This window comes from Carcharodon carcharias, chromosome 15, assembly GCF_017639515.1.
Source record: "Carcharodon carcharias isolate sCarCar2 chromosome 15, sCarCar2.pri, whole genome shotgun sequence".
Taxonomy (NCBI): domain Eukaryota; kingdom Metazoa; phylum Chordata; class Chondrichthyes; order Lamniformes; family Lamnidae; genus Carcharodon; species Carcharodon carcharias.
Genome location: NC_054481.1, coordinates 122,056,710 through 122,077,247, shown reverse-complemented (window position 1 = coordinate 122,077,247; position 20,538 = coordinate 122,056,710). Strand labels below are relative to the sequence as shown.

The following is a 20,538-nucleotide window of genomic DNA, read 5'->3' as shown; positions in this document are numbered from 1 at the left end:
GCTTCTGTGCAGCAAATTCCATGTAAAGCTGCCTGCAGAGAAGACAAACACTATACCGCTTTACACATTCTCAGGCCATCACAGCCAAGGAATTAAGAGAAAGACTCTCTCTCCCCCACACCCAGCACACTCTATCGCTCCCCCACACTTACTCTCTTCCCCCCACCCACGCACTCTCCCCCCCATACTCTCTCTCTCCCCCACACACTCTCCCCCCCATACTCTCTCTCTCTCCCCTACACACTCTCTCTCCTGCACACTCACTGACTCTCTCCTGCACACTCACTCACTCTCTCCTGCACACTCACTCTCTCTCTCTCTTCTGCACACTCACTCTCTCTCTCTTCTGCACACTCACTCTCTCTCTCTCTTCTGCACACTCACTCTCTCTCTCCTGCACACTCTCACTCTCTCTTCTGCACACTCACACTCTCTCTCTCCTGCATACTCACACTCTCTCTCTCCTGCACACTCACACTCTCTCTCTCCTGCACACACACTCTCTCTCCTGCACACTCACACTCTCTCTCTCCTGCACACTCACACTCTCTCTCCTGCACACTCACATTCTCTCTCCTGCACACTCACACTCTCTCTCTCCTGCACACACTCTCTCTCTCCCCCACACACACTCTGTCTCTCCCCCCCACACATACTCTTTCTCTCTCACCCCCCCCCACACACACTGTCTCTTTCTCTCCTCTCCATATGCTCACACTCCTTTTTGTTCCCACCTCCTCACGCTTTCTACCCCACCTTCTCACGCTCTCTCTTGCCCCCTTCCACTTCTCTCTCTCTACCCCACCTCATTACAAACACTCACCACCACCTCCTCACACCTCCTCTCTCCCCACATTTTCTCTCTCCACTCCCCCACCTCCTCACACTCTCTCTCTCCCAGCTCCTCACAATCTCTGTCCCCCACCTTCTTGCACTCTCTCTCTCCCCCCACCTTCTCACACATACTCTCGCCTCCTTCCTCCTCTCTCTATCCCTCCACCCCACCTCCTTACACACTCTCACCACCACCTCCACCTCCTCACACCTTCTCTCTCCCCCATTCCTCTCTCTCTCCACACTATCTCTCTCCCCCACCTCCTCACACTCTGTCTCTCTCCCACCTCTTTACACACACTCATTCATTCAACCATCACGCCATCACCTCGCTGCTTCATCATGCCAGGTACCATATTTAAAGTGCACTGTGCGCACATCTCTCAGTGCTTCCGCTCACGACTGCTGCATGGAAGACATGGCCCCGAAAGGCAAGAAGAATTGCAGCCCCCCGGTTCAATCATGTGTCCCTTGAGCACCTTTTTGACACAGTGGAGATTCGTCGTGATGTCCTCTATCTCCTGCTTTGGCTGCAGGATGGGCAGCAACATTGTCAATCTGGCTTGGGAGGTGGTGGCAGCGGTGATCGGTGCCAATGCCCTACAAAAGAGAACAACCATCCAGTGTCGCAAGAGGATGAATGATCTCCTCCGTTTTGCCAGGGTAAGTCACTCTTCTTATCACTCTCAACTCACACACTCACAAATCCATCACACATCCACAGGGCCCTCACTTACTGCCGGTTCAAGGGACCTCCACCCCACTCCAGCTGAGTGATTGGAGGCAGCCTTGCCCATTGGGCTCCATGCTGTGCTCTCAGTTCAGGCACAGGCATTCTCATGACCCAGACTGCAAGGCTGCACTGTTAACTTGAACCACGGGGGAGGCTGGTCCAAACCAGGATGATGACATTGTAAGGAGCTGTAAGAACCTCCGCCAGTGACTGCTCCACGGCCAGCTTTAACAAGGAGATTGTACAATGTGCCCAGTCGCCCAACTGTTCTGCAGTCCACTAAAACACTTATTACTTTCCGGTTTATGCCCGAGAGGTGAAAAACTCTGGTGTGCTTGGCGGCACTTTCATGCCTCTGTGTTGCTTGAGTGGGCAGATAAGCTACAGGCCCAACTCCAAGCATGTTAGTGTGGCTGCATCTGAACTGTCTCAGCTGCAAAGGAATGGTCACTTTATACAAGACTTCCTGATGCGTAGCTGCTTCCCTCCCAACCCCCAATCCCGCATGTGCTTTTGCGCTACCTTCAATCACAGGGCAGACTTGCCCTCACCCCCAAGTCGCCTCAACCTTGAAGTCCAACAGGTGACCCGGGCTGCGCAATGTTACTGTGCACTCACCTCCAGCTTCCCCTCAAAGTGCCACCTGCAAAGTGCATGCCTTATATATATATACTGTTATGAAACACGTTGGCATGGTTAGCCAGACAATCCAGTCGGGAGGTGGGGGAGTGGGGGGGGGGTGATTCTGGCAGGCTGGCCTTATAATGATATGCAAATGCTTTACAATGAGGTTCCCAACGTACGATGGTGGGGATTGTGGCCGCCATCGACAGGCTGAGCGGACGATCGCAAACTGGGTTTCATAACATCGTGGAACTGATTTCTGGCCTTTTCGCATATTGTCTGCTCACACTGCTGAACACGCCCGGTGCCAGCGGGCAGAGAAAATTCCGCCCTTTCTCTCCCCCACCTCCGGTCACTCACTTGCTCAGACGCCAGTGGGCCCTGCTCGGTCTGTCTCACGCCCCTCTTGGGCTCATCTGGGCCCCTCTCGGGCTCACTTGGGCCCTGCTACGGCTGCCTTGCACTCCACTCAGGCTTACCTGGGCTCCACTCCATCTTGCCTCACGCTCCAGGCCCTGGGACTTACCTTTAAAACTTACCTTCCCACTCTTTGCTGCTCTTCCAATCACAGGTTGGTTCCTCCCTGCATTTGTTACTGATAGGCTCACAAGTGATTGGATGAGCAGCCTTACAGCATTTTTTCAAAGTTTGGCAGGCCGCATTGAGTTGGACAAGCCTATTTTAAATAGGTGCTGGAGTGGTGCAACACTACTTGCATGCCAAACAGAGTCCATTTACTGTGCTATTAAAAGGCACTTGCTCAGCAATAACCTTCTTACTGATGCCCCATTTGGGTTCCTCGAGGGCCACTCTGTTCCTGATCTCATTACAGCCTTGGTCAGAACATAGACAAAAGACCTGAACCCCAGAGGTGAGGTGAGAGTGACTGCATCAGAACATCACCACCTGCAAGTTCCCATCCAAGACATACACCGTCTTGGCTTGGAACTATATTGCTGTTCCTTCACTGTCGCTGGGTCAAAATCCTGGAACTCCCTTCCTAACAGCACTGTGGGTGTACCTACACGAGGACTGCGAAGGAAGATATAGATACAGAAATGATTAGCCAACTATATAGAAAGGCTGTAGGCATCAAAATGGGTCGAAACATATTTAACTCAAAACCGAGACCTGTCTAAAATCACAAAGAGGACATGACTACTGTAATATATGTAAAGCAAAAACTCTTTTAACTTTAAAATGAAATGATTGCTGTATACTGATAATGGAAACCTGTTTTAAAACCCAAAGAGACATGGCCACTATAAAATGCCTCAACCCGTCTAGTTTCACAAAGAAATGCAAAGTACTGTAATAGTTCTGCATAGCTTGTGGTCTTATGATAATCAGAAGACCGAAGTAACCAACATGATTGTAAAGTGTATAAATGTGTAAAACGAACTACAATCGGGGAGGCAGTCTCTCCACAAGCTGTGTCCCCTGTGTGCACACTTATAATAAAGCCGTTGTCTTGTTCGGATCTCCACCGTCTCCGTCTCTAGTGTCGCTTGAACACTACAACAATTGGTGCAGTCGGCAGGATAATCTACTAGTGGCCGGGGAATCGGACGACCAGTCGCACCAAGTGGGTGAGTACCTTTATTTATCACTCATAGGTCGGGTGTTAGTCTGGCGGCCGGACAAATGGACCACTGAGATCAAATTTGGAGGCGGTGGTGCGGAACAAGTCAACGGGTTAGCGCGTGAAGCTGCGAGCAGCCAGGTGGATTAACCCCATCACACAACCTGTAGGCCGGAATCACCGGGGTGGGGTAGATCAAGAACTGTTGTGTGGTAGGGGCAAGCATCAGCACAGGGCAGGATATAAGGAGAAGATACACGAGCTGGTGGTCACTGAGATAATGACACCTTTAGTTGGGGGCCTGAAGGGGTCAATAACTAAGTTTTTGGTGGATAAGAGAAAGAAAGTAATAGTTAAGATGAGGAAAAAGGGCTGGAATTCCAGGGATTCACCAGTGGCGCAAAATACCTGGTGGGACGCACAGGGAAGATAAGGCAATAGTGTTTGTAATTAGTAGCTATTTGGAATTGAGGAAACAAATACGGATCTTACCGACAAGAGGACCAAGGTAGGGGCCTTACAAGCAGCTGGGCCACGGTTCATGGCTATAGATAGAAACGACTTTGACCGGACTCAAAGAAGACGCGTGATATGATAGTGAGGTTAGGTGGAACCCACCCCCCTCCGTATAATGGGCCAAGTCCCATGCTTTCACCCCGGGGAATTGTTTGGCAATGGCACCCATAACACAGGAGCAGAGATGGGATGGACAGGGTGATGTAATATAGACACTCACAAAACGTGTGCCGTTCACTCCGGCTGACAGACAAATGATAGCCAAAGAACTGCCTACCCCGAAGCAGAACCATGCCAACAGTGAATTTTATTCGTGGATGGGTCACGTTGATATGTGGATGGGTTCCCCAGAACAGGGTGGGCGGTGATAGATGTGGAAGGAGGCTAAAGGAAGCCTCCCCGAGGAATTGTCTGCCCAAGTAGCGGAGTTAACAGCCCTCCCTGAAGCTTTGAAGTTAGCAGAAGGCAGGGCAGTGAATATATACACCAACAGTCGATAACCTTTTGGGGTCATTCATGATTATATGATGGCGTGGAACAGATGGGATGTGTAAATTCCAGTGGGGGACCCATACAACATGAAGAGGTGAACCGGTGATTAGTCAAGGCAGCCCTACTGCCCAAGTGTGCTGCATTAGTCAAAGTTAAGGCACACCAAAAGTTACAGGGGAAGGCACGGAGGGGGAACGCGATGGCAGATCTAGCAGCCAATGTCACTGCCAAGGAGAGTGTATGACAGATTGAGGTGGCAGTGTATAAGGCAAAGGCAGAGGAAGTAAGTGTAAAGGCAGTGCAGGCAGATAGCAGCCTGCAGGAGAGAGGAGTGAAATAAAGCCAGTGCGGTTGAAGCGAAGGATGGAGTATGGAGAAGGGTGGATGAGTGTAAGGGTAGCACTCGAGTGCATACGACGGACATTACCTGAGCTGTATCATGGATATCAGCACTCAGGGTGCTCTGCCATGATAGCACATCTTGAACAGTGTTGGTGGTAGCCCGGCATATTTTTAAAAATTTATTCATGGGATTTGGGCTTCATTGGCTGGGCCAGCAATTATTGCCCATCCCTAGTTGCCCTTGAGAAGGTGGTGGTGAGCTGCCTTCTTGAACCACTGCAGTCTATGTGGTGTAGGCACTCCCGCAGTGCTGTTAGGAAGGGAGTTCCAGGATTTTGACCCAGTGACATTGAAGGAACGGCAATAGTCAGGATGGTGAGTGACTACAATCGGGGAGGCAGTCTCCCCACAAGCTGTGTCCCCTGTGTGCACACTTATATTAAAGCCATTGTCTTGTTCGGACCTCAACCGTCTTCATCTCTAGTGTCACTTGAACACTACAACAGACTGCGGCAGTTCAAGAAGGTAGCTCACCACCACCTTCTCAAGGACAATTAGGGATGGGCAGTAAATGCTGACCTAGGCAGCAATGCCCACATGAATAAATACATAACACATGTCGGTGTCTTTGGCATCATCTCACTCCAGCATTTTCCAAGAGCTGGCAAAACATCACTCTGGCATCAAGCCACCAACTTAGGCCAGTCTTACTGGTGCGACCAACAACAGTGCAATTGGCTGCTCTCTACATTTTGTGCCAAACTTGAAGCCCCTGTAGGTGTGTGTTCAAAATTCCGGGTGCAATAAAATGCATTCCTTATTTGTGATATCAAGCCCAGTTTGCAGCTAATGCTTTGTTACCAGGGATCAGCTCTGGTTTTTTCATTAAATCATCTCAATATAACTGCCCTGTAAGCTTTAATGTGTTTCTTAACAGTTGCATGTCTGCACTTTGTGACTTTCTCTTTTTCTCATGTTATGTAGTAAGTCCATAAGATTGGATGATTTTTTCCCCGAGTCGTATCGCATTGATGTGCAAAGTGATCGGCAACTCTTTTTTGATACCTTCAGAGGTAAAGTCTTTCTTCCTCCCAATTTAACTAAGTTTTCTCCTCTTCCCCATGTTTGGAGTTGTAGCCACGAACTTATGTTCTACCACTTTGTACATGGTATATTCAAACTAATTGTCTTACCCCTATTTCACGAGGTATGAAGGGATATAATTGTATAGTATCCTATTGCTGTCCCTTCTGTCTGTGATCAATGTATATATAATATGTGTGTATGTATGTCTGTGTATATATGTGTGCCAAAATATGCTACTACTCCTTTACCCTCTGGCATACCTTCATAACAATGATTATTCTGAATGGCTCCTAAAACAGTTTAAGAAACTGTAGGATGCTTCTTTCTGTTTAATTTATTGATACTATGCTTTATGTGTCATATTAGCTTTGGCAGTGAATGTCACAGACAATTAGAATATGGAGGGTGCTGTAAGCCAAAGCCATTCCTGTCCTGATGGGAATTCTGATAGAAGGCCACGAATGTTAACTCTGTTTCTCTCTCCACAGATGTTGCCTGGCCTGCTGAGTATTTACAGTATTTTCTGTTTTTATTTCAGATTTACAGCTTCCACAGTGTTTTGCTTTTCCATACCTGCTTTAGTCTAACAGCACATGTACGCACTTTTCACAACAGGTCACTGGGAACAATCTGAAGTAGCAACTAAAAGAAACAAAAAAGCCTGGGATTTCTATAGCACCTTTCATGGCCACAGGACGTCCCAAAGTGCTTTACAGCCAATAAAAAGCTTTTGAAATTTAGCCACTGTTGTATTGTAGGAAATGCAGGAGCCAATTTGTGCAAAGCAAGCTCCCACAAACATCAATGTGATAATGACAAGATAATCTGTTTTTGTGATGTTGATAGAGGGATAAATATCAACCAGGACACTGGGGAGATCACCCCTGCTCTTCTTTGAAACAGTGCCATGGGTTCTTTTATGTCCACTGGAGAGGGCAGATGGGGCCTTGGTTTAGAATCTCATCCAAAAGGCAGCACTGTGGCTTACTCCAACCCCATCTCCCAATCCCCACCCAAGCACACTCTTCCTGCCAAAACCCGGGAGCACAAGGCCAGCTTTAGATTCTCTAGTGTTGCCGGTGAACTCAGCAGAGACTGGCCACTGAGTCTGGTTTTTATGGCTTGAGACAATTTTAGAAGAGAGTTTTTAAGTTTGAATTCTGGCATTGCTTGTCTTTTCCACTAGGAGGAAAGAAAAGCGCTGAGAATCAAAATTCATGTTGCATGATTCATGATCCAAAAATGTCTCTTTGTTGAGAGTCCTGCATCTATTGCCTCATCCTTGGTCTCCCTGGGGAATACATTGCTCCGGTCGTGATGTCTTTATAATTTTATGGTGTAGAGCAAGCAAAATGACTCTTGTCCTCCAGCCCCAATCTCCAAATGTCTTCTGACAAGGCGCCTCCCCTGCATCATCACCAAACCTGAGCAAATGAAGATGAAGCTAAAGTGCCTGCCCTTTCCCCTCTCCTGCTCTTATTAGCATTCTGTAGATGGTGTTAGCCCAAGCTTGCAGTTATCCATGACCGAGAATGATCACAGGAAAACAGTGCTTACTGCTTTACATATTTGTTTTCTGTTTCTCACCCTTTGACGCAGATGGGCAGATTTGGATTTGTAAACCTTCCAATTTACAAGAGGGCCGAGGGATCTTCCTCCTGAAGTCTCGGGAAGACCTAGCAGTGTTCCATGCAAAGTTGAAAAGTGTTGAGGAGAACCCAATGTTCAAACCATCTCACTATAATTCCATCATTCACAGAGTGGTGCAAAGGTGAATGAGAACAAATAAAGTAAAAAGAAAATGGGGCAAATGGTTTCACCTATAATGTATTATAACTCCTAAATGTGCCTGCACTGCATGTCAACTTTTCATTACAAATTCCTAGACTCAGGTTTATTATGAAAATGACTTATATAAACATGTCAGACTGTAACTATATCTCGTGAAGACATTGGGCGATAATTTTGGCTTATGGATTTACGAGCGTCCCTTGAGCTTCAAAATAGCATCCATGGTATGTTCCACACTTGTGGGGTGAAATGCATCAGGTGCCATATTGGTGTAGGTGCTAGTACACGCGGTGAGCTGCCACTGGAAGAATACAGAACAGGCAGTTCATGCTGTCAACCAGTGTGCGTTGCTGATTTGACACCAATGATACCTTTATGAAGCTCAATGTGCCAGCCAATGCCCTCTCTTAACCTTCCACAGCTCTGTGTGCTTTCAACACTATTTAAAGGGATCATCAACTACTTACTGATTAGTTGCTGGTTGCTGGTTGATTTCTTCTGGCTGTAGCTTTGATTTTACAAGCGTTTGGTGCTTAGTATAGTTCTTTCAAGTTTTAAAAGTTGAAAGGGAACGGAGTAGCAAGTGCTAATGCTGCTCAAACCAATTGGCTGCTCCCAGACATTCACCTTGAAATACAGCATAACTTGGAGAATGAACAGCAGCCACACAGAGTAGGACAAGCTGCTTGAAGAGGGAGAGATGGGCACTCAGCAGGAAGCCTTATATGCTCAGGGTGTTCAGGGAACAATTCTCTTAGCCGAATCTCAGTGAGGAACAATGTCCTCACTGAAATCTTCTACCTGCTGCAGCCACAACTGCAACCTCAGAGCAGGGCGAGGACCACATTGCTAGTGGCAGTGAAGGTGGCCATGCAGTTTTACACATCAGGCTCCTTCCATGCTGAAACTGATGATATTTGCAACATCTCGTAGTTTGCCATCCATTGTTGCATCAGGGATGTCAATGAGCCTCTAGTCAAAGAGAGCTAACCACATTTCATTCTCTCTTGCCAGAGACGAGCAGGTGGAGTGAGAATGATGTTTCGCTGGGGATGCAGGCCTCCCCACGGTGCACTGATGCCTTTACTACGTTTACATCACTTTGTGGGCGCCCCGGGTCAACTCTTCCCTATATCGAAACCGAAAGGGATTCAACTCCCTCAACGTCCAGTTGGTGTGTGACCAAAGGCAGCAATTCTTGAAGGTCAGTGCTTGGTATCCTGGCAGTAATCATGATGCCTTCATTCTGCAGCAGTCACCATGCCAACTGCATTTGAGCCATCACGTCCAACCCAAGGGTGGCTACTGGGTGATGAGAGCTATCTCCTAACGACATTGCTGATCACCCCAGTGTGCGAACCATATACACATGCACAACATACATACAACAAAAGTCGTGCTGCTAGATGAAATGTGATAGAGCAGACCATTGATGTGCTGAAACAACACTGCTGCTGCCTGGACTGCTCTGGAGGAGGCCTGCATTACTTGGCAGAGCACACATCAAGATTCTGGGTGGTCTGCTGTGTATGGCACAAACTTATCATCACAAGGGGACAGGCCAGGCTTGCTGAGCAGCTGAAGGGCAGGAGCATGTGAAACAGAAGGAAGAGGAGGAAAATTATACAGCTGCTTTCTGCCTGGGCTGTCCTTGAAGAATTCAGTGCAATAATCGCAATACCAACTGCCCATTCACCAACAGCCCCACACTTTAGTTTGCTCTGTCACTGACTATCATCATCTACTTGGCCGCAATGCAGAAATAAAAACAACAAAAACTAAACAATCCAAAACAAATTTATAAATGAAATAATGCCCTATTGCATACAAAAGTCAATGAATCACTCTTGTACATTCTCTTAGTTCTTGTCTTCTGTATGCCCTTGCCTGTCCTCGTGCTCCCCCAAGGAGTGTTCTCCCAGTGGCTGCAGCATGGCTGGTGACAGTCTGCTGACTTTCAGTGGAGGAGATTGCAGATGATCTTGGGGGATGAGCAACTCTGGACCTAGAAGGTCTGTCTTTGGACTGTGTCATCTCAACATTGAAGGCAACAGTCTGGGCTGGCTGACCAGCAGGCAACAGAAAGGAGACCAGTGGAATAGCTGTGGTGGCAGGAGACATTGTGTCTCCTGAGAGAAGATATCAGGCTTGTGCTCCATGGAGTCACTCAACTCCCCTGGTATGAAGCATCAGCAATCTAGTGATCTGTTGGACTGCTGTAACACCCTGTAAACCCCTTTGGCCACTGTAATCCACAAACCTGATGGCAGCAGTTAGGATGGCCTTACATGACAGCAGTCTGAACTTCCACTGCAGCACACAGACATTGGCTGACTTCTGCTTGTGCTGCAATGGAAGCTGCAACATTGGCCATCAGACACTGCATTATGGTTAGATCCACAAATGTGTGTAAGTGGAGTTGACTAGCAATTCAAAGCCCTGAGCCAAGTTGGTTCTCGTCTCCTCTAAGCTCCTTGACATTGATAAAGGCAAATACTGCGGACACTGAAAATCTGAAATAAAAATAGAAAATGCTGGAAATACTCTGCAGGACTGGCAGCATCTGTGGAGAGAGAATGTTTTGAGTTGAATATGACTCTTCAGGACTGAAGGAAGGTAGAAGTGTGATGTGTCTTATGCTGTTGAAACAGGGGAGAGGAAGCACAAAAGGGAAGGTCTGGTAGAGGACGGAAGAGATTAAAGGACAAAGATGTCATGGAACAAAAGGCAAAGGGAATATTAATGGTCCTAGTAAAGAAACAGAGTATTGGTCCAGAGTGAGTGTGAATCTAGAATAATATACAGCTCTGTCCAAAAGTAAAAACATGAAAAACAGTATTCAGACCAGCATGTGGCGATGAAACAGAATCAAAATGGAAGACGGAGTTCTCCGCTGGTTGGAGTCAAACCTAGCACAAAGGAAGACGGTTGGAGGTCAATCATCTCATTTCCAGGACATCACTGCAGGGGTTCCTCAGGGTAGTGTCCTAGGCCCAACCATCTTCAGCTGCTTCATCAATGATCTTCCTTCCATCATCAGGTCAGAAGTGGGGATGTTCACTGATGATTGCACAATGTTCAGAACCATTTGCGACTCCTCAGATGCTGAAGCAGTCCATGTCCAAATGCAACAAGACCTGGACAATATCCAGGCTTGGGCTGACAAGTGGCAAGTAATACTCGCGCCACATTAGTGCCCGGCAATAACCATCTCCAACAAGAGAGAATCTAACCATTGCCCCTTGACATTCAATGGCATTACCATTGCTGAATCCCCACTATCAACATCCTGGGGGTTACCATTAACCAGAAGTTGAACTGGACTAGCCATATAAATACTGTGGCTACAAAAGCAGGTTAGAGGCTAGGAATCTTGCGGCGAGTAACTCACCTCCTGACTCCCCAAAGCCTGTCCACCATTTACAAGGCACAAGTTAGGAGTATGATGGAATACTCCCCATTTGCCTGGATGAGTGCAGCTCCAACAACACTCAAGATGCTTGACACCATCCAGGACAAAGCAGCCTGCATGACTGGCACCCCATCCACAAATATTCACTCCCTCCACCATTGACACACAGTGGAAGCAGTGTGTACCATCTACAAGATGCACTGAAGGAACTCACCAAGGCTTCTTAGACAGCACCCATGACTACTAGAAGGACAAGGGCAGCAGACACATGGGAACACCACCACCTAGAAGTTCCCTTCCAATCCACTCACCATCCTGATTTGGAAATATAACACTGTTTCTTCACTGTCACTGGGCTAAAATCCTGGAGTTCCCTCCCTAACAGCACTGTGGGTGTACCTACACCACACAGACTGCTGCAGTTCAAGAAGGCAGCTCACCAACACCACCTTAAGGGCAATTAGGGATGGGCAATAAATGCAGACCTAGCCAGTGACACCCACATCCCACGAATGAAAGAAAAGTTCATGATCTCAATATGTTGAACTCGATGTTAAGTCCAGAAGGCTGTAAAATGCCTAATCAGAAGGTGATGTGTTGAGTTTGTGTTGAGCTTTCCTGGAACATTGTAGCAGGCCGAGGATGGAAATGTGGGCATGAGAGCAAGGCGGTGAATTAAAATGCCAAACAGACGGAACTCAGGGTCATGCTTGTGGACTTAGCCAATGTGTTCTGCAAAGTAGTCACCCAATCTGTGTTTGTCTCCCCAGTGCACAGGAGACAGCATCGTGAGCAGTGAATACAACATACTAAATTGAAAGAAGCACAAGTTTTAGGGTTGGTTTGCCAATGCACCAAACATTTCATTGTGTATACCCTTATTGATAGAGACTGTTAGTAGGTAGTGATGGGGATGTGATGATTTGAGCAATGGTTGAGGCAACTGGTGCAGTTGATAGGGTATGGTATTTGAAGATGTAATCACTGACCCTAATCATTCGTGTGAGGACATTGAACTTCTAACAACACTGCATCCTCAGGACTTGACTCCGGGTATTGACCTCCATGGCTATCTGCTCCCTCTGCCATCTGACTGTGTGTCTGATGGCCTCATTCCCTCTTGTACCTTCTTTTCCATCTCCTCCACCAAGACCTCTGGTGCAGTGTCCAAAAACCTTGGGAGTCCGTGCTTTCTCACGTTCCATTCCTCACTATTTCTCGGGTCAGATTCTCTTCAACCACAATCCCCGGCACCTAAGATCCATCCTCAATTCACCTCCCCTTTAAGAGGTACAGGCTAGCTTCAAGTGGTACGCGCCACTCACCATGTTGGCCCCCTGCTGCTACACCTGGCCGATGGTAAGCACTGGGTGGATGCAGAGATCACTTAAATGAGCAGGTAGCACAGAGCTGATGGGTTGCCTACATTACAATCATCAGGTGGGGGTTAATCGCGTAACATGATCCCTGTGCCCATTTTCAGGGCCAATCCAATATCGCCCTCACTGGACCATGAGCACTCATGAGTGGGCATATTAATAGTGGAAATCTGAAGACAAGGGCAGAACCTTTAATTTTAAAATGGGGAATCGAATTATGTCTGCATGTCCTGATCCACTTATCGCCTGCCCTCTAACCTGGTTTCACTTGAAGGCTACACTTGTTCTTGTTGCCTCATAGGAAATCAACTAGAATGGGATAAAATCTCCTGTTGGGTTAAAAGATCTTGCACTAATATAGCATCTTTCACAATCTCAGGGCATCTCAAAACATTCCATAGCCAATCAAGTACTTTACTGAAATGTACTCACTGTTCGAATGTAGGAAATAAGGCAGCCAATTTGTGCACAGCAAGCCCCCACAAACAGCAATGAGATAATGATCAAACAATCTGTTTAGACGCTGTCAATTTAGTTAGTGCCTTGCTCTGTTACATTTGTTGCAAACCTGCAGCATGATCAATGCCTGGTCCAGGGTACAGAGAGGAAAACTTATATCATTCAAGCAGAATTTTAAAGTTAAATCTGTTTGCCTATTCCCCCACACTATTCTTTGGGGTAGCCATACATTGTGGTCAGTGATCTAATCTCAAGTTAATATGAAAGAATCACAAGTGGAAGTGTCTCACCGTGATGCTCCAGCTGCCATGAGTTTGTGGGGAAGGTTTGATGGTTCCACTGATCGTTCCCTAACCATCAATGTATCCATCAATGTGTGGCAGCTGTGGCTCAGTTGATAGTGCTTTTGACCCTGAGTCACAAGGTTCTGGGTTCAAGTCCCAGTCCAGGATTTGAGCACAAAAATCAATGAGGGAGTACTGCACTGTCAAAGATGCTATCTCTTGGATGTGATGTTAACCAGAGGCCCCATCAACCAACTTGGGTGGATGTACAGCATCCCAAGGCAATATACTTGAAGAAGAGCAGGGAAGTACAGAACTTGAGTATTGATGAAAAAAGACATTTCTTCGAAGCTTTTTGTCTTGCACTCATCGGGACAATTGCAAGAATATCAATGTCAGGGGAAGCAACAACTTTATACTGTATGAGAAGAGTGCTGATTGGTTGGCAAGTGGACTCTGATTGGTAGAGGCGCTGCCATGGAGAATGCACCAGTTAATGGTGACTGACAGTTAACTGCCAAACATTGTTTAAATTTTAAACCAGGCAGCTTGACTCTGGTCAAGGCATTGCCCTGAGGAATGAACCAGCAAATGGCTATCGCTTATTTTGTTTAGCTGAAATAGGTGCAATGTGTGTACATGTTCTTTCTGTCTGTAATGAGTCACTGGAGAGCAATCTGAAGTAGTAACTAAAAGAAAAAAAACCACAAAAACTGATTATCTGCTCATTCTTACAGTGCTGTTTGTGGGAGCTTGCTGTGTGCAAATTGGCAACTGCGTTTCCTTGTTACAACAGTAACTGCACTTCAAAAGTACACCATTGGCTGTACAATGGTTTGAGATGTCCAGTAATTGTGGAAAACGCTATATAAATGCAAGATTTTTTTTCTTTTTTATATGGTCATATGATATATATTGGTCTGACCAGCTGATTGCACTCTGTCTCATCTAATGGAAGACATGGTGCTTGGTATTAACCCTGGTTGCAATCAGTTTGAGCAAGAATAACATGAGTGGAAAGTAGAATGGTGACAACTTTAATAGGATCCCACCAACCTCCCCCCCCCCCACCCCGCCACCCCCCATCACAGTCTTTGTAAATTGACTTGTGATTCTTCGCTCCATGGTGATGCAGGAGGACATCACTTGCCCCTGTGCCACACAAAAATAAATCAGGATTCTTGAAAGAGTCCTTACATTTAACTCAGATTATAAATGCTGAGAATGAAATACCTGTCCGTGGAAGTGTACTAACAAGCCTGTGCATTTTACCCAAACAGATACATTGTCAAGCCCTTACTCTTAGAAGGTAGAAAGTTTGATGTCCGCTCCTATTTCCTGATCGCCTGCACCGCGCCCTTTGTGGCTTTCTTTCACCATGGTTATGCCAAATCAACATGCAACATATATGATCCATTTTCTGATGATCTGACAAGTCACCTGACCAACCAGGTAAGTTGAATGTGAGGAAAATGCTGTCACCTTCTTCCTCCTTCTCCTCCCATAGAACTCAGGAACAAAAGGAATCTTAATTGTCACGCCGTATTGTTTTTAATAAAAGGTACCCAAAAGGCACAATTTCATTTCATTATTATTTTCTGTTGAAAATGGGTGATTTGAGGTTGAAGCCTGACTGTCAGAATCCAGGTACCAGAATGGTAGCAGGACTTGAAGGGTTAAATTATGAGAATAGGTTTCATAACCTTTATTTGTAGTCCCCTAAACATAGAATGTTGAGTAAAAGGTGACTTAATTGCTGAAAAAAGACGTGCTTTTCATTTTACACTCGTCAGGACAGATGCTAGAATGCCAAATTTCAAAGGGAACAATTTATGCTGCATGAGAAAATGTTGCCATGGCAAATGCATCAGGGAGCTTCGTCCCCATGTTTTTGTCTATTTAAAAAAGGTGCAAAGTCTTGATCGACCAACTGCCAATCAGCACCTCTTTTCTCATGTATTATGAATTGTTGTTCCCTTTAAAATTTGGTATTCTTGGATCTGTCCTGATGAATGCAAGACAAAAAGCTTTGACAGCATGTCTCTTCAGATTCTGTAGATTATCTAATTGAGGCATTTACAATGATTAATAGGTTCAGTATGATATAGAGAAACTATTCCTTCTCATGTGAGAATCCAGAACAAGCGGACATAATGTTAAAATTAGAGCTAGGAGTGAAATCATGAACCACTTTGGAGATATTTGGACCTCTCTCTTAAAAGACTGTCAAACTGGGCTAAAGGAAATTTTTAAGACCGAGATTGATAGATTTTTGATAGTTAAGGTTGTCAAGGGATGAGCAACAATGGCAAGGAATTGGAAACTGAGTCGTTCAGTCGTGATCTCATTGAATGCTGAGCAGGCTTGAAGCAGCTGGATGACTTCCTACTGTTCTATTCTAGGTCAATTTTCAATCGCCATGGCACATTTTAAAAATGATATACAAATGCAAATTATTGTTACGTTAAGGGTGAAAACAATTGCAAAATTGTGGGTTCATAAATTAGATACAGATCTTTCGATAAGTTACATTACCAGCTTCATTAGGCTATTGGCACCATGTTTGTGCCATAATCTCACTGCAAAAACTTATTTTCTCAAGTAAAAATTGTCCCAAAAAACTTTAAGCAAAGATTACAGACTAGAATGCAACCTTTTGTCATGGAGATAACATGGAATGTTCTAAAGCTAAATCTGTTGTTAAAAACAAGTAATCAGCTCTAACCAGCCGAGTATTATTGAAAGCAAAATTCCTGACACTATTTCTATCTATGCTGTGGTACTTGAACCAAATGGTTTATATTTCTTTAGCTGCCACACACACTGTAAAGCAATGCTCAAAGGAATAGGTCATCAGTAGTCATCATTAAGTTTTCATCCAGGCTATAATTATAACAGGCTCACTCAGTCATCTTACCAGCAAAAATATATAGGCCGACTGATTAAAAATGGCATGTGTTACCATAGTAACACTTTGAGCACCAATGTCGGCATGCCTTAGGCAACTACTAGAGGCATGAGTGCAGAAATGTGATGTTAGAGGGTTACTAGCAAGCTCTATCCAGAAGGTCAGGCAAGCAAAGAATTTGGCCTCCATTAAAGAACAAAGAAAAGTACTGTACAGGAACAGGCCCTTCGGCCCTCCAAGCCTGCGCCTGTCAAACTAAAACATTTTGCACTTCAGGGTCCATATCCCTCTATTCCCATCCTATTCATGTATTTGTCAAGCTGCCTCTTAAATGCCACTATCGTACCTGCTTCCACCACCTCCTCTGGCAGCGAATTCCAGACACTCACTACCCTCTGCGTAAAAAAACTTGCCCCGCACATCTCCTCTAAAATTTTCTCCTCTCACCTTAAATCTATGTCCACTAGTAATTGACTCTTCCACCCTGGGAAAAAGCTTCTGACTATCTACTCTGTCCATGCCACTCATAATTTTGTACTTCTATCAAGTCGCCCCTCAATCTCCATCGCTCTAGTGAGAACAATCCAAGTTTCTCCAACCTTTCCTCAAAGCTAATAACCTCCAGACCAGGCAGCATCCTGGTAAACCTCTTCTGCACCCTCCTCAATGCCTCCATATCCTTCTGGTAATGACCAGAATTGCACACAATATTCCAAGTGTGGCCTAACCAAGGTTCTACACAGCTGCAGCATGACTTCCCAGCTTTTATACTCAATACCCCTGCTGATGAAAGCAAGCATGCCATATGCCTTCCTGACTACCTTATCCACCTGCATTGCCACTTTCAGTGACCTGTGGACCTGTACACCCAGATCCCTCTGCCCGTCGATGCACTTAAGGGTTCTGCCATTTCCTGTATAATTCCTATCTGTATTAGACCTTCCAATTGCCTCGCATTTGTCCGGATTAAACTCCATCTGCCATTTCTCCGCTCAAGTCTCCAACCAATCTATATCTCGTTGTATCCTTTTACAGTCCTCTTCACTATCTGCAACTCCTCCAACCTTAGTGTCGTCTACAAACTTACTAATTAGCCCACTTACATTTTCCTCCAAATCATTTACGTATACTACAAACAGCAAAGGTCCCAGGACTGATCCCTGTGAAACACCACTAGTCACAGCTCTCCATTCAGAAAAGCACCTTTCCACTGCTACCCTCTGTCTTCTACGACCAAGCCAATTCTGTATCCATCTTGCCAGCTCACCTCTGATCCTGTGCGACTTTACCTTCTGTACCAGTCTGCCATGAGGGACCTTGTCAAAGGCCTTACTGCTTATAAACTGACATTTGAAAGCCCCTCACATGTCAGTTGTTGATTTGCCCTCAAACATCCGCCTCCAGTCTAGATTCCTCAGTTCCTGCCTAATATTGTTATAATTAGCCTTCCCCAATTAAGCACCTTAACCCGAGGACTCCTGTTATCCTTATCCACCAGTACCTTGAAACTTACTGAATTATGGTCACTTTTCCCAAAATGCTCCACTACTGAAACTTCGACCAACTGGCCGGGTTCATTCCCTAATACCAGGTCCGGTATTGACCCTTCCCTAGTTGGACTATCTACATATTGTCTCAGGAAGCCCTCCTGGATGCACCTTACAAATTCTACACCATCCAGACCCCCAGCACTAAGTGATTCCCAGTCAATATAGGGAAAGTTAAAATCACCCACCACAACAACCCTATTGCTTTTACATCTTTCCAAAATCTGTCTACATAACTGTTCCTCAATCTCCTGCCGGCAATTGGGAGGTCTATAGTAAACCTTTTTTTACAAAAAGAACAATCCAACCACTGGACCAGGTTGCTAACCCGAGACCAGAGTGGACTCCCTATCTATCAGTCCATTGAGCAGTAGGCCAGGCTCATTCCAGCATCCTCCTTGCTGGGTGGAGCTGAGTCCATTGGGTTGAAATTAGGCTGCGTGTAGACCATTGCACTGCTAAATTGGTTTGCTATGCATGCATCTGACACTCACAAATTGGGCATAAGGCATACCAATGTCTACCCCTAGGCTAGAGAAAATCCTGGGTGGGAATATCCCATCCCCTTGGTACATCTCCTGAAGCCAGGTTCCATGTTGAAAGCAGACAGGTGTTTTGCATGCCCTAGGCAGACTGGGCACCACTGGAAAATTGAGTGCTGACCTGCCATTTTCCGGTTCCTCCTGAACTTGCATGGTTTGCTAATTCTGTTTGTGCCTTGTATCTACCGGAGTTCCTGTGAATTTTTTGGTCCTTTATATTTAAAGTTCCTCTTACATGTGTACTGATTTCAGAAGTGTGATGTAACTTCACCTCACCTCTTATAAAATGGAGTTTTATTCCATTAATTGCAACTTTGCGCTTTCTTATCCATAGTTCATGCAGAGAAAGAACCCCCTGTACAATGAAATGAAGGAGGAAACAATCTGGTCCATGGAACAATTGAATGACTATATTAATAAGAGGTATATGAAAGAAAGGCATCTTCCAAAGGACTGGGTCTTCACTGTTTTTGCAGTAAGTTTGTGCTCTAGTTTTCACACAGGCTCTAATTAACGGGACTCAGTCATGTCACCATCAGAGAAGTTAGGTACTCGGGTCTACTAATTAGGGACGGCATGCATTGCCATAGTAGCAGTTTGAATACCAAGTGTATTGGCTTAGAGAAACATGTTTCTAAATCACGACAATGATTAGACGTTAATTAAACGTGCACACAGTTGAATATAAGGAAATAGGCCATTCATCCTTTCAAAGCTGTTCCTGAGGAGACGATCCAGAGGGAAGAGTGGAAACTGGTATGTGTACTGAACTATAGATCAACAATAAAACAGTTTTGATTCACAAATAAAAATAGTCATCGAGTAAAACTATACAATCCCACAACAACTTTACTGTACTGTTATAAGGTCCTAATTTACTAACAAGGCCTTCAACAACTTGTATTTATGTGGCATCTTTAACATACACCCCAACACGCTTCATGGGAGCATTATCAGACTAAATGTGATACCAAGTCACATAAGGAGATATATGGGCAAATGACCGAAAAACATGGTCATAAAGGTAGTTTTTATGAAGTGCCTTAAAGAAGAACAGATAGAGAGGCAGAAAAAAATAAGGAATTCCAGAATCCAGGCAGGTGAAGGCACAGCCACTATTGGTGGAATGATCCAAATCAAGGATGCTCAGAATTGGTGGATTACAGACATTTTAGAGTTGTAGGGATGGAGCAGATTACAGCGATAGAGGGATGAGGCCAGAGGGAGATTTGAAAATAAGGATGGGAATTTTAAAATCAAGGCTTTACTTAATCAAGAACCAACATAGGTCAGTGAGCACAAGGGTGATGGGACGTGTTGCGAGGTAGGACGTGATCAGCAGAGTTTTGGATGACCTCAAATTTACCGAGTGTACACAGCCAGGTGTGTGTAGAAATAGGCAAGTCTGGAGGTGACAGAGGCCTGAAGTAGGGTTTCAGCAGCAGGCAAGAGTGGAGTAGGGCGATCTTTCAGAGGTGAGAATAGGTAGTGTTACTGATGGCATGAATATGTGGACAGAAACTCATCTCTGGGTCAGATATGACACCAAGTTTGAAAATAGTCAATTTATAATACTTGTTCAAACTTAGGTTGTTTCCAGGGAGAAAGACGGAATCAGAGGATGGGATACAGATTAAACAGATCTGACCAATTAACAGATTTTTTTTAATCTTGCTTGTAGTGTAAAGGGTTAGCAGGTGGGATATGTTAATGTACGATGTAGATGATAATGTACCACTGACACCAGTCAGTCATGTGTTAGACTCTCAACAGAGAGAATGGAATCATGCCTAGGAGCTACTCGGTGCTACCTAGGTGCCCACTCTGTAACCTGTTTAGATGTAGTGCTAATAAACAGATACCAGACTAAGCCCTCGAACAATTTTGTCATACATACATTTCTTTTAGTAAAACAATTAAGGGGAATGGTTGGAACTGTTACATTAATAATAACATGCTGGAAGGCACCCACCAACTCAGGCAGCATTTGTAGAGAAAAAGAAACAA

The 20,538-nt window shown here is 45.3% G+C and overlaps 1 protein-coding gene across 1 annotated transcript in view; it reads left to right on the top strand.

Moving 5' to 3' along the window:
• The first annotated feature begins 2,371 nt into the window (after nucleotides 1-2,371).
• The window catches only part of LOC121288469 (protein polyglycylase TTLL10-like), a 28,027-nt gene continuing 9,860 nt past the window's right edge, over nucleotides 2,372-20,538 (top strand). Inside the window, exons 1-6 of the mRNA XM_041207009.1 lie at nucleotides 2,372-2,579; nucleotides 3,694-3,886; nucleotides 6,108-6,196; nucleotides 7,809-7,980; nucleotides 14,815-14,986; nucleotides 18,866-19,006. Coding sequence (XP_041062943.1) covers nucleotides 2,372-2,579; nucleotides 3,694-3,886; nucleotides 6,108-6,196; nucleotides 7,809-7,980; nucleotides 14,815-14,986; nucleotides 18,866-19,006 — 975 coding nt within the window. The remainder of the gene's footprint in view (nucleotides 2,580-3,693; nucleotides 3,887-6,107; nucleotides 6,197-7,808; nucleotides 7,981-14,814; nucleotides 14,987-18,865; nucleotides 19,007-20,538) is intronic.